The sequence below is a fragment of the Pimephales promelas genome, chromosome 22, assembly GCF_988280905.1.
Source record: "Pimephales promelas chromosome 22, fPimPro1.hap1.1, whole genome shotgun sequence".
Lineage (NCBI taxonomy): Eukaryota > Metazoa > Chordata > Actinopteri > Cypriniformes > Leuciscidae > Pimephales > Pimephales promelas.
Window position 1 is genome coordinate 24,791,676 of NC_142790.1, and position 13,739 is coordinate 24,805,414.

At 33.4% G+C, this 13,739-nt stretch overlaps 2 protein-coding genes across 2 annotated transcripts; one reads left to right on the plus strand and one right to left on the minus strand.

The window, feature by feature from the left end:
- Positions 1–773: 773 nt before the first annotated feature.
- f3a (coagulation factor III, tissue factor a) lies at positions 774–5,422 on the plus strand. The gene is made up of 6 exons (XM_039684978.2): positions 774–1,003; positions 1,142–1,250; positions 2,045–2,238; positions 2,332–2,516; positions 4,113–4,281; positions 4,700–5,422. The coding sequence occupies exons 1-6, from the start codon at positions 925–927 to the stop codon at positions 4,843–4,845; spliced, it is 882 nt and encodes a 293-aa protein (XP_039540912.2). The 5' UTR covers positions 774–924; the 3' UTR covers positions 4,846–5,422.
- A 2,517-nt stretch (positions 5,423–7,939) lies between these two features.
- On the minus strand, positions 7,940–12,900 carry acp5b (acid phosphatase 5, tartrate resistant b). Its single transcript, XM_039684977.2, has 6 exons — positions 12,728–12,900; positions 12,372–12,562; positions 10,723–10,850; positions 10,445–10,636; positions 8,585–8,732; positions 7,940–8,418 (listed from the first exon to the last, which is right to left on the minus strand). The coding sequence occupies exons 1-6, from the start codon at positions 12,795–12,797 to the stop codon at positions 8,173–8,175; spliced, it is 975 nt and encodes a 324-aa protein (XP_039540911.1). The 5' UTR covers positions 12,798–12,900; the 3' UTR covers positions 7,940–8,172.
- Between the last annotated feature and the right edge of the window lie 839 nt (positions 12,901–13,739).

Consider the following 13,739-nt stretch of genomic DNA (forward strand, 5'->3'; position numbering starts at 1 on the left):
ACATATGTGTAAAGAGTGACTAAACACTTCAAATGATGTACTGGTCAGTTCAAAAGATCAGTTTGTGTTTAATGAAACACATGTGTTGGAAATTTTCATTATTTATTTTTATATCTGTCACTCTAAAACATGATGGGTTGTTTTAACCCAATTTTGGGTCAAATATGGACATCCCCAAACGTTGGGTTAAAAATGTCATTAAAAATATAACCCAATGGCTGGGTTTGTCCATATTTGACCGAAAGTTGGGGTGAAACAACCCAGCATTTTTTGAGTGACAGAAATTGACTTTCAAAAATAAACCAAATCTGAAAAAAAAAAAAAAATCAACATAAAGTATAAATTGTACATAGTGTGACATCTATCCCCAGCTTTCCAGTCACTATAAATATGATTTATGTGCACTATGGGTCAAGATTAAAATGTTATATTAATTCAATATCAGTGAACAATTATTAAATTGTTTCTCTGTGGCGGTTAATTTCAAAGCAACTGTAATAAACTATTAATAAACTAAACTAATACAGTTCAATAAATAAATGTTTAAATAAAATAATTAAAAACAAAGAAATGCATATTATTCTATAATTTAGTAATATATTAATTTCCTTTCAAACCCGCGTTATTTAAACGCCAATGCTCTTGTGTAATAGCAGTAATAGGCAACTGTGTCAATACGGAAATCCATATATGGTCAAATGCAAAAGCGGACAGACCCACTTGTTCTAGAGGGCGGGGCTTAATTAGTCTCACTCGGATCCCAACTGCTCTGACTGGGTTTGTTGCGCTCACACACACAATCAGGAGGACTTTATAAACCACTTGGGAGCAGGATACTCTATCATATTTTTATCTTACCTGGTTAAAGGAGTTTTATTTGGTCTACGCACTGTAGTTGGATTAGTATTGTCACCTTGGGACAACATGGAAAGCAACAGGCAAATGAAATTTCGCATGCTTGTATTGGTCCTGGTTTCATTTTTCACGAAGGCTTACGCCTCAGGTGAGTCTCTTACCTGTGACAATGAGTGAATTGAGTGAAATGAAATGTTATGTTGACCAGCTATTTAACAATTTCTAACTTTAGTTATGTGTTATTTAAAACAATCTAATTGATTCATTTGCTTTGCTCTTTTTATAGGCATCTTTCCAAAAGCACAGAGAGTTGCCTGGTCCTCTTTCAATTTTAAATCCATGTTAACATGGAGTCCAAAACCAACGAATTATTCCTACACTGTTGAATTTTTAGAGTAAGTCATGGTTTTTATTAAAATACCCTACAGTTTTTTGCCGGGTTGTTTATTATTACAGACATTGTTCTGCATGCAGTATTATAGGCTAGCTATCAAAAATATGCAGGAATTAGCAAAACCGGATTGAATTTAAAAATGGAATTTGTTACATCACATAAAAAGATATAGTCAAAACACAAAAGAGAAAATGGTCTAAATATTTTAGTCTCCCCAGTTTAATATAAAAGTGAAATGCACACTTTATGTACTGCAGGCCTATCTAATACTTAGATCATATTGATTCTGACCAATCAAGTCATAATTCATTGATTATCTCAAAAGGTTTCTCACTGTGTAATCTCAGCATGGCCATAAACCAATAAAAGTGTCTGGCGTATGGGCAATATAAGTGTATATTATAGATTTGTTCCCATCTATTTAACATGTCAAAATAATTTCTGCCTTATACTCAAATTTCTATCAATGTTCACCACTAATTTAATCAAAAGTGGACAAAAAAGTGAATTGGATTTAACTCTGCAGGTTTTTAAACAATTTTTTAGGGCAACGATTAAACTTACAATTTAAATGTCAGACACTCTTTAATTAATGTGTAACCCATAAAAACCTTTATGGAAACCCCCCCCCCCACACACACACACATTTAGTTAGATTTGGCAACTCTAGCATAGTTCCACACCCATGACTTGTTACAGCAGGCACCAACCTGTCACTGATTCTCATGTAATGTAATTTATTATATCCTAAAATTGTATTTACATGTATCTAAATGTCTGTGTAAATTATTGTAGACTGGGCCAGGACAGACAACGGACGCCACACTGTATCAAGTCTATGGAAACTGAATGCGACCTGACTGCAGAATTAACAAACCTAAAGGCCAGTTACAACGCCGACATCCTGTCTGAACCCATGCGGGGCGTCTCCTCGGATTTGGTTGAGTTCCCGCATGTCACTTCTGAGAGATTCTCCCCTTATTTTGACAGTCAGTATTCTCAACAACCAACTTTCCACTCTATTTAATGACATATTTAAAGATGAACCATTGCAAAGATCTTCTGCTTTGATTTTCTTTCAGCTGGCATTGGCAGACCAGAGTTTAAAATAGAAGTAAACAAAGACGAGAGGAAGACGACGCTGCTCGTAACGGATGTCCCCACAGCTCTCTTTAATGATCTTAATGAGAGACTGAATATTCGAGATGTTTTTGGGGACGACCTGCGTTATAAGGTTATCTACAGGAAAGCCAAGAGCACAGGAAAGGTTAGTGTTGTCTGTAAAATGTATTATCTTTCATCATTTGTTCTTTTCGGATCACTTTTGACACATTACAATTCAGATTTATACTATTTTAACTAAATAATGAACACAAAGTCATTTAACCGTTTTAGCACCTTGCATTATATATATATATATATATATATATATATATATATATATATATATATATATGTAATTTTTTTGTATATATATATTTATTACTCGCCATAATATAATAGTGCACAATATAGACATGTCAGCTACAAAAATATACTATAGTTACTATATATAACTATAGTTCTGCCAAATAATCTATACTACTCTTTAAAAGTTTCAGGCCAGTAAGATTTTTATTTATTTATTTATTTTTTGCTTGTTTTTTTAAATAAATAGATACTTTTATTCAACTAAGATGCATCAAATTGAGCAAAAGTAACAGTAAAGACAAATGTTACAAAAGAATAAATTAAATACATATTTTTCTCGATTCCATCAAACTCAAAGAATAAAAAATTTATCAAGATTTGCACAACAAATAAGCAGGCAGCAGCACAACTGATTTCAACTTAATAATAATAAAAATAATAAACATTTCTTAACCTGTAAACCATCATATTAGAATGATTTATGAAGGATCATGTGACACTGAAGACTGGAGGAATGATGCTTCAAATTCAGCTTTGTCATTACATGAATAAATTACATTTTGAAATAGAAAAGTGTTATTTTAAAATAAAAAAAATATTTCACAGTATTATTGTTTTACTCTATCTTGCTAATCAAATGAATGCAGCCTTATTTCAAACACTTTTTAATTTGTGAACATTACATGAGATCTACATGAGTTAACGTGAAGTTACAATGATTGTATTAACCAATGTTAACAAAGGTTAATAAATACTGTTGCAAGTCTATTGCTATGTGTTTAAACCTTACGTAATGGGACCTTATTACACTTTATTTTAAGGTGTCCACAGTAAAATAAAGTGTTACCTATATGATACACTCTCAGAAAAAAAAGGAACAAAAGCTGTCACTGGGGCTGTACCTTTTCAAAAGGTAAACTTTTGTCCATTTCAGGTGCTAATATGTACATTTCAGGTGTTAATATGTACATTTTTTGGTGCTAATATGTACATTTCAGGTGTTCATATGTACATTTTACGTGCTAATGTGTACATTTCAGGTGTTATTTTGTACATTTTAGGTGCTAAGATGTACATTTTGGGTGCTAATATGTACATTTCAGGTGTTGATATGTACATTTCAGGTGTTCATATGTACATTTTACGTGCTAATATGTACATTTTAGGTGATCATATGTCCATTTTAGGTGTTAATATGTACATTTCGGGTGTTAATACGTACATTTTAGGTGCTCATATGTACATTTTGGGTGTTGATTTGTACGTTTCAGGTGTTCATATGTACATTTTAGGTGCTAATATGTACCAGTATGGTACCAATATGCAGCCTTTAGGTACAAAAGTGTATCTTTTGAAAAGGTACAGCCCCAGTGACAGCTTTTGTACCTTTTTATCTGAGAGTGTACAGTACATTATATGTATTATACATAATTTTATGTGTTTACCTCCTCAGAAAGAGATGATCAGTAAAAGCAGCACCATTGAGCTGACAGATTTGGACCAAGGAGTGAGTTACTGTTTCAACATTCAGGTCTACATCCCCACCCGCGCTCTGGACAAACAACACGGGAAGCTCAGCCACATCCAGTGCTCTCCGGAAGATGGCACGTCATTCTTTGAAGGTAATGCTTTCACTCTTTAAATAACAACACTTAAAAATGGTCCTGTCAGGGATTTTCAGCACAACTATCCCAGCAAACGTTGGGAATTTTGTCTGATAGGGAATGAATCATTTTCCCAAAATAGACTCACTCCCCTGATCTGGACTCTCGCTGAAACGCATGTGCCTGGATAGCTGATATAGTATCATATCAGAGGATTATATGGACTCTATTAATGTGTGATTCACAGCGCTGAGACATTTTAATGCAACCCATAATTGATAAGAAATGTCTGTTGGGCGGATTATGATAGTAACTTGTCAATGAATCATATCAGCGTCTGGGGACCAATAGAACTGCAACATTTCTGTGGTGTCCAATTAAACTCATTTAATCTAGTGTTTGTGACCATAATGACGATGATGTAATGTTTTCGCAGAGTACGGCATAGGTGTCATCGCTGGAGCCATTTTGATTATCATTCTGGCAATAACAACAATCATTATTGTCATTGTGATGTGCTACAGGCGAAGAAAGCAACAGAAAAACACAGGAAAAGAGGGATTACCATTAAACGGCGTGTGAGGAATGTGGATGCTCTTTTTGGTACGTCTAAATTAGACCCTCCCTTATGAAGGGAGGATGGTGTGCCGTTTTTCTATTAAAAAATAGTGTTTCTGTGAAACTTCAAAATGCAGATATGTTAGACATATAATTTAGCAAGACAAGACCTTTATATTGTCAGGTGGCGGGTTATTTAGTCTGGCACTGAAGTGTACTGTATAAACTTTTTATAAGCACTGCCTCTTTCAGCTACTTGCTAACAAATGGAAACACTGTACGATTTAAGAGAGATTTTTTGTACGCTTTTGGGAGAATCAAAATCGGATATTATTTTATGGAATGAAAGAACTAATTTATTTTTTTTAGCTAAACTGTATTCGTTTTTAAAGTATTTTTGGTGTAATAGTGAAACGCTATTTTAATTTAGGTTTTATCACATTGCAACTGTACATGGCTAACCATTAATCAAAAAAATTATGTTATATCGGGGGTATTGTTGCCATTTTGGTGCATAAACTTTATGATTATGCTTTAGACCTGTGAATCCAGTGGGAATGGTACACACACAAATAAATATAGACATGTGGACTAATCAGCATTTAGATCTTTGCCTTTATATTTTCTAAGAACTTTTTATATAACAAAGAACATGTTATATATAGAAAGATCAAACTCAGACACAAAGATGTTAAATGGCTCAATGGCGCCCCCAATTGTCAGTTAGTAGAGTTACATTAAATGTGAATTAACTGACAGGTCCAAATTGTTTTGTGTGTGTGTATATGAAGAGTTCAGATGCAAAAGCCTCTAAGTGCCATTTGAAAATTTCTTCTAGAATGATCATTTTTATCAAGCTTGTATATTTAAGTTCAGTGATTTCATTTAAATGGCAATGATAATTACCTATTAATTGTTATTTAAGTGAAATTACTGAACTTAAATATACAAGTTTGACAAAAATTATCATTAAAGAAGAAAATTTCAAATGGCATTTAGAGGCTTTTGCATCTGAACTCTTCATATATACATTAGGGCTGTGAAACGATTAATCGCATCCAAAATAAAAGTTTGTGTTTACATAATATGTGGGTGCACTGTGTATAATTATTTTATATATATATATATATATATATATATATATATATATATAAAAATACACACACATGCTTGTATATATTTAAGAAATATTTTCATGTATTAGGATTTACATATAATTTATAATATATATATAAATGTAAATATTTTTTATATGTAAATTATATATTTTTCTTAAATATACCTGCATGTGTGTGTGTGTGTGTGTATATATACAAAGTGTGCCCAAATATATTATGTAAACACAAACCTTTATTTTGGATGCGATTAATTGCGATTAATCGTTTGACAGCCCTAATATATATATATATATAGGGTGTAACAATTTGTCATGTCACAATATATCGCAATACAAAAATGCAACAATATGTATCGTGGATAGTGACAATATGTTTTGTGTATAGTTTTATTTTTTTAAACCCAAAATAAAAATACTATGTGAGAAAAAAATGGAAGTTTTCAGAGTTTTAGTGTCCGTACTACATGAAACTACTATATAGAATGTATAATAATGCAATGGGGGAATATTTGCGGGTCTTGGTTATGCTAAATGTCTTATGTGACCAGTAAAAAAATGGGCAATATTGTTTTAAATATATCTAGTCGGCGACAGAGTGCAAGCATATTTGTCTAAAATAATTCTGTATTTTCAGCTTCAAAATTATGAATATTTTTATTCTAGTTTCACCGTTGTCTGGTGCATTGGATCCAAGAGTATTCATTTACACTCACAGTTTAATATACAAATTTAGCATTTTAAACAACAGTACATTTGTTTGTTTACCTTTTATCATATGTCTTGGTGTATCGCAATAGTGTCGTGAGTTCAGTATCGTGATATGCATCGAATCGAAAACATATTTGTTGTATTATTTAAAATAATTACAAATTTATTAAATGAGTCAGGAGTTCATTCAGTCACAACTCTGATGAACTGAGTTCAGTGAACAATTCATCAGACTGATTCAAATGGAAACTTATTCCTTCTGAAATCATATTACACTTTACTAAAAAGAACCAGTTCATTAATCTGACTACATTAATTGTGCTGCATGTTTTTGAAACCCAATTGGCTCAAATTATTCGCTAGTGAATCAGACAACATTGGTCGCATTGTATGTACAGTTTCTTTTGCATAACATCCAATAGAGACTGCAAACTTGCATTCGAAACTCTGATAAAATATGATTTTGCACATAAACGTAAAATAATTTTTTTTTGCAATAATCTCAGCAAATCACTTTTTATGAAATATAAATGTTTTATTTCGTTCACCGCAAACTAAACATGAATTTAAATAAAATATAAAACAGAATTAATAGTGCAATAAAAAAAGGACTTTCGCCAAAGTGACTGGTGTCTTCATTATGCTATAATAGCCGCTTTCTTAGGCCTCGTTTACACTACATGGTTCAAGTGACCCAAATCCGATTTTTTCCTCTCATGTGGCACAGATCGGATATGATCAGTGAACGAGTAAGCAGGAAAAAAAAACGCATGGATTCCGATTTTCTCAGATCGGATTCAGGCCTCATTCATATGTGGTAATAAATCGGATATGAATCGGATACGTGCATTTGCGTGTGCCATGTAAGCAGACAAATCGGATATTCCCCGGTAATGCGAGTCGTACGTCATTAAAAAGTGCGCGATGGATGAAAGGATACACACAGTCGAGCAATGCGGAGGTTTAATGTCTTTTGAGTGTTTGGGGTGAAGAGTGCAGGCAAAAATGCAGGGTTATTACAGAAATAAACCAATTTTTGAAGACATTTCACGAGATATGAGGCATCGTTTTAAGTGCTCGTGGCTACAGTGCCTCCCCTCTTTTTTTCTCTGCCGTACGAGACCAATGTTTTGATGACTTAGCCTATTGAAATATTGTGGAAAGAAAACACTGGATAATTTTATTCGCATCTGCATCCATTGAATTTCGTGCTGTTTTGCTTAATTTCATCAATTTCAGCAGTGTATAGTGTAAATGCAAAAATCGGATATGGGTCACTTTTAAAAGATGATGTAAGCGGGTCGTCAAAAAATCGGATTTGGGCATCAAGACCTGCAGTGTAAAGCCCTAGAGAAAGGGAACAAAAAAAGTCCTCGCTCTAGACTAGGTACTGAAATAGTTATAGGAACTAACGTTACGGTCTGAGGAACTAAAAAAATCCCCAATTTAGTCCGGTCGGAACACGAGAAAAAAAGGTTATAGGAACTGCAAAACAAGTCCCTCCGGTCGGAAAGCGGCTTACGATGTCAAAGTTGGACTTTGCGCTTAGGAACGGATGTCTGGTACACACACTTCCCGTCTGGCTGGATGTAACTTATCAACATCTCATTCGTACCGACCTCAAAGTACACAAACGCTCCTGTCGTCTTATTCACCATGTTGGAGAAAAGTTGCCAAGAGGACGGGAAGCTGTGCTTGTGGCCGGCGTAAATATCCTCTTCAACCCCAGTTCCGCTGACAACATACGAACTGCCGTCGTCTTCTCTGATGAACTGATGAAACAGAAATCATATTTATAGTGCCACTGCATGCTGATTGGTCAATACAGTAACAGCCATAATGCATGGAAGTCACTTAGAAGTCACTTTAATATAATACAATACAATATTTTATTAAAAAGCTGTTCCACCACGATAATGTGATGTTCAAGATACCGACCTGCAGACTGTGGTCATGACCACACAAATATAAAGAGACTCTGTACTTCTTCAGAAGGGGCCTGAGTTTGGATACCAGGCACTTAGTCGGCCCATGATGGCCAACGGACCAGACTGGATAGTGACCGGCCACTATGACGAAATCTGACCTGAGGATTAGAAACCAAACAAATGCATTTATTATAAAAGCATTTGATGAATATCAACTTTGTCATGTGGAAAACAGCTGTGAGTGCTTGCATGCGCATGCCGCTTTTATTCTCGCTGGGATTTTGACTGTGTTTTTCCGCTGCGCGTGTGAGGGCATGTGTGCGGCTTGAGTTTAGTTTTATCTGGATGCTAACAGTAAACACAATCCTCTCAGGCGCTTAACCTTTCGTCCTTTTTCAAGATCAGTTGGGAAGTGTTCCCTCGTAAGAATTGTGTTTTTAATTTATAAAACTGGGCAATTAAAAAAGGTTTGATGTACATTTATTAGCACTAAATATTTAAACTGTCCTTGTAGGAGTCAGAGCTGTAAGATTATTTAACCATGTAAAACTAAAGCTGAAATATGAAATAATGGTCACAAAAAAACATTTATTTTTTAAACGGAACAGTGTATTGAACCTTTAGACAAAATAATATACATCAGGCTTTTATGGCCCATAGGCTAATAGTATGACAGTGAGAGTCTCTAATATATAAATATATATATATATATATTTTTTTTTTATTCTGAGCAAAAATATGTGGTATAGATGTTATTTAAATGACCAAAAAGTAAAAATAAAGTCTGATTCCATGAAATAGAAATCAGTAAGATTATCATAACTGTATAAATATAGAGCATCTAAAAGGCACATGGTGGATGAAAAAATTAGAGATGGAGGGGGTAAAAAATGAGAAACTTTGCGTTCTCTCGCAAAACACAAAAGTGAGAACACAAAAAATATTGGCATATAATTATAATAATTTCTTCAGAATTCTATTTTCTCTTTAAGAGCTCCATTGTATAACTGACTACTTACAAAAAATGCATATCACTATCAGTTGTCACTCTATCTCGCAATAATATGTGTTAATAAGATGATATTTAAATGCTTATTTATGTTAAAGCTCTGTAGTTTTGATTATGGGGGCAAAATACAAAATGCAATGCAAGATTGAGAGACGTACAAATGAACAATCATCAAAAACCTGATGTATATTTGATACATTTTAGTCTAAAAAAATTCTTTCTCAAAACAAATATGCATGAAGTAAACCTAGAAGTTGCTTCTGTTCAGTAAATATTCATTAATAACAATATGAAATGTATTCTTACCTTTACTTATAAAAAAATTGTTATATATTCCTCAGCAAAAAGTCATGGACCACAATGTTTTACTAAAGTACTAAAGGTCCTCTGCTTGCAAAAAAGTATAAACTCCCAAACACTGATGACAGAACACATATTGTATTTTTTCAGTTAGGCCTTTATAGGGTTAAACGTTTCTTCTTTGTGTTTCACACAAAACATAGCAGCATTTATGTTGACAATAATGACAGAATTAACTGTTGGGTGACTTCGTCTTAAAGACTTGAAGTCATATTTTTAGAAAAGAGCGTTTTCCAGGTCGTATCAGGGATTTAAGAGAATGTGAGGGTGGATCTGAGGCGGTGAAAGAGAATAAGTGAAGGAATGTGACAATGGAGGAGTGAAAGGAGTGTGACAGGTCAGAGCCTTTAAAACATGCCCTAAAATTCCTGTTACAGGACTAATATTTGCTCAGTAAAAATCAAAACACTGGATTTCAGTGTTGTTTGTTCACCTATAATACATATTGTGCAAGTGTTTGCATTTGTGTGTTAATTAACTACTGTTGTACTAATATCTCACTTGGTATTTTGAAGTTTCTGCTCGATCCACTGTAGCTGTAGGTTAGCAGCAGCGTAGTCCTCGGGACCCACCGGGTAAAGCCCGTCATACGTGTTGCCACACAAAACCACCGTGTCGATCATCAGGACTGTGACGGACATGTTGCTGTGAGGAACCTTGAAGTTCAGCTCGTAATAGAGGTCGGGGTAGATCCTGCCAAACATTAACAGCAGCTCACTGTGGTCGCTCATGTTTACATTTCTTAATGCATAGATTTTGACCTTTGACCTCTGACTCACCATCTTTCAGATCTGTTTGAGTAGGCGATCTGGGCTGACACGTTTCCACGGTGATCGTGATTTCCTGCTACCAGGTACCATGGCACGTCCATCAGCGCGGGATGAGAGAACACCCTCTCATAGGTAGACTGAAGAATTATTAGAGCCTCATTAGAACATCATTTATATTTATGTATATTAAACATTATAATATTAAATTATATATAGAAATTATGTGTGTGTATATATATATATATATACACGCACACATACACACACCCACACATTTTATATATAATTGCATATGTAAATCTAAAGTATGATATATATATATATATATATATATATACACAGCTCTGTGTGTGTGTGTGTGTGTATATATCTGTGTGTATATATAATATACACACTTTATCAATGGACAATGACATAACCATCTGAAACCTCACTGTACCATGGCACTTTTTTGTAATATTTGTATTTATTTATTTGTGTATATATATATATATATATATATATATATATATATATATATATTAAATATTATAAATAAATAAAAGTAATCATTATTAATAAAATTTAATGTAATGTATATTTTGCTATTTAAGTAAAAGTAAGTAATTTTTTAAGAGATGTAAATGATTTGTGCATATAGTACATTGGTAGAAAGCACTTCAATTAACAATAACTTTATTTACACTGATGTAAATGTGGGGACAGGGAGCCAACCAGTTTTACTTGTGCTTACTTTGGTCCTACTTTGGTCCTAACAAGTAAACCAAATAAAATAGCATAAAATAAAACACCATGGTTCATTCATATGGAATCATTCAGTACTATATTACAGATTTTATCAATGGACAATGACATAACCATCTGAAACCTCACTGTACCATGGCACTTTTTTGAAATATTTGTATTTATTTTATAGTTTTTAAATGTGTTTAGGCCACTAATAACAATTACTGTAGTTGCATCAATATAAATATGGTGACAACAATGAGCCATCCAGTTTTATTTGTGGTATTTGAAGGCAAAAGCTTGAGTGTGTTCTGTTCCTCTACCACTAGAGGGATCTATTTATCTTTCACACACACACTATATCACATGTCCTGATGGTGTAAAGACTAAAGTACTCTGGACAAGGTCCCACTGTCTGTCTCAACCTAGTTACATCATCAAAACCAGACATCAAACCTTGAATTTACAGTATACTGTCTGAAATACATGTCAACCTGAGGAAACCTTGTATTTTACATGATGGATACCTCAAAACAAAAGATTTGTGCGCTTAAAGTCAACATGACATTGACAAATCATGTTCTTTTTTAAAGGAATATTGCAGTATTTATTATAAATTGTTTTTAGACCGCTATTTTTTTTTTTTTACTTTTTTTTTTATACCGCTATACACCGCTATTTTTTAACTCATGTACCCTCATAATCCTGAATCAAAATAACTTCCTCTCCCTCTTGCAGCAACAACAATTGATGTGATAATGTGTTAACTGGCATGAGGGCGGGGCAACCTGTCACTCACATGAGATCGACCAATAGCAAACTACAACCATCCAATCAATTCCAAATAGACAAAATCAAGTCCAGCCCACATATAGGGAAGACACAGTTTACGTTTCATGGCAACTTTAAGAAAGAAATGTAGGAGAGGAAACCTTAAAGCGGGTGTCATCTACATCCCTGACCCCATTGAAGTAGAAATGATCTCCAAGACTGAGGACAAAATCCAGACCTGAGCTCTCAGCAATTCTGCCCAGCTCGTTCGCTGTGTCCAACTCGTGTGGCGTGTAGTAGGGGTACAAAGGAAGTCCACCCCAATCTCCAATCCCAACAAACCTTAGAAAAGCTGGAGAGAAATAAGACTGATATCAAAGCACATTTACTGTACATGCTAGATCACATGGAAGATTCTCACTGAACCGGTTTGCACTAGTATACGATTATACTTCCTGATGTTTAAAAAAATTGTAATCATAGAGATGGTGGAAAAAATACATCAGAAATACTCTACCTTGTTCATTCGCCTGACATGGGCTGAATATCTGAAGGCAGGAGATAAGAAGGAAGGACAACCACGCCATTTCATGCCTTCTGATGGCTCATCTGATCCTGGAAACGGTCACAGTGTAAAGAGACACAGACACTGACAAGCCACAAACAGCTTAACACCTAAAAGGAAATAGATGTGGTTTTTATGACAAGCTTCCTGTTTTGAGTACCGAATGAAAGAGTGAAGCACATGATGCAGAGGGCAATGTTCAACAGTTTACACTGTAAACAAATGCATTTTATTATCAGCTATCAGAAAGAAGTGCTTAAAAATACAATAGCAATATTAGTAAAACTACTTATAATATATTAGTTGTTCCTGGTAATAAGAATTATTCATTTGCTACGAGTTGTTATTTTTAATTGTAATAAAATTTATAATTTTTTAATAACAAGATCAGCTACCAAAAGTGTATGTTAATAATTAAAAAAAATAAAAATAAAAATTATTATTTGTAACTGTAAAAATTATAACTGTAGTATTTTTAGATTTTTACTTATATTATCATTTCAAATAATTTTTAAGATAATGATTTTTTAATTACAACAAGAGTGCTTAATCATAACCACTAGTATGATTATAAATTAAATTTGTAATCATATAAAAATGTATTTTTCTTTATTAATGCTAACTATGATTTTAAATAAGAATATTAACCATTTTACTGCACTTACAACAGTGTGTCATATATATTATTAATAATAAATTGTTAAAAACATTATTAAAAACACGAGTGCTTAATAAAACAAATCATTAAACTGTTATTAATTAAAAAATAAATCATATCTACTTTTCATTTTTCAAATATAAAAATCATATCATTTTTATATATTTTAATAATAATCAATATTTCACATTTATAAAATCTTCAGTGTTACTATGACAACCACAGTTAATCTGATATTCTGTTTAGTGATCCATTTGTAATACACCAACCTTTCATATGATATCAAGCAGATGTGTGTGTTTTGCA

Coding starts and splice junctions, on each gene's coding strand:
- acp5b (XM_039684977.2), bottom strand. CDS start 12,797: ATGGCGTGGTTGTCCTTCCTTCTTATCTCCTGCCTTCAGATATTCAGC. Junction 10,851..12,371: donor TAGATGACACCCGCTTTAAG/GTTTCCTCTCCT, acceptor ATAATTCTTCAG/TCTACCTATGAGAGGGTGTT. Junction 8,733..10,444: donor CAGAAACTTCAAAATACCAA/GTGAGATATTAG, acceptor TCTAATCCTCAG/GTCAGATTTCGTCATAGTGG.
- f3a (XM_039684978.2), top strand. CDS start 925: ATGGAAAGCAACAGGCAAATGAAATTTCGCATGCTTGTATTGGTCCTG. Junction 1,004..1,141: donor CACGAAGGCTTACGCCTCAG/GTGAGTCTCTTA, acceptor CTCTTTTTATAG/GCATCTTTCCAAAAGCACAG. Junction 2,239..2,331: donor ATTCTCCCCTTATTTTGACA/GTCAGTATTCTC, acceptor ATTTTCTTTCAG/CTGGCATTGGCAGACCAGAG.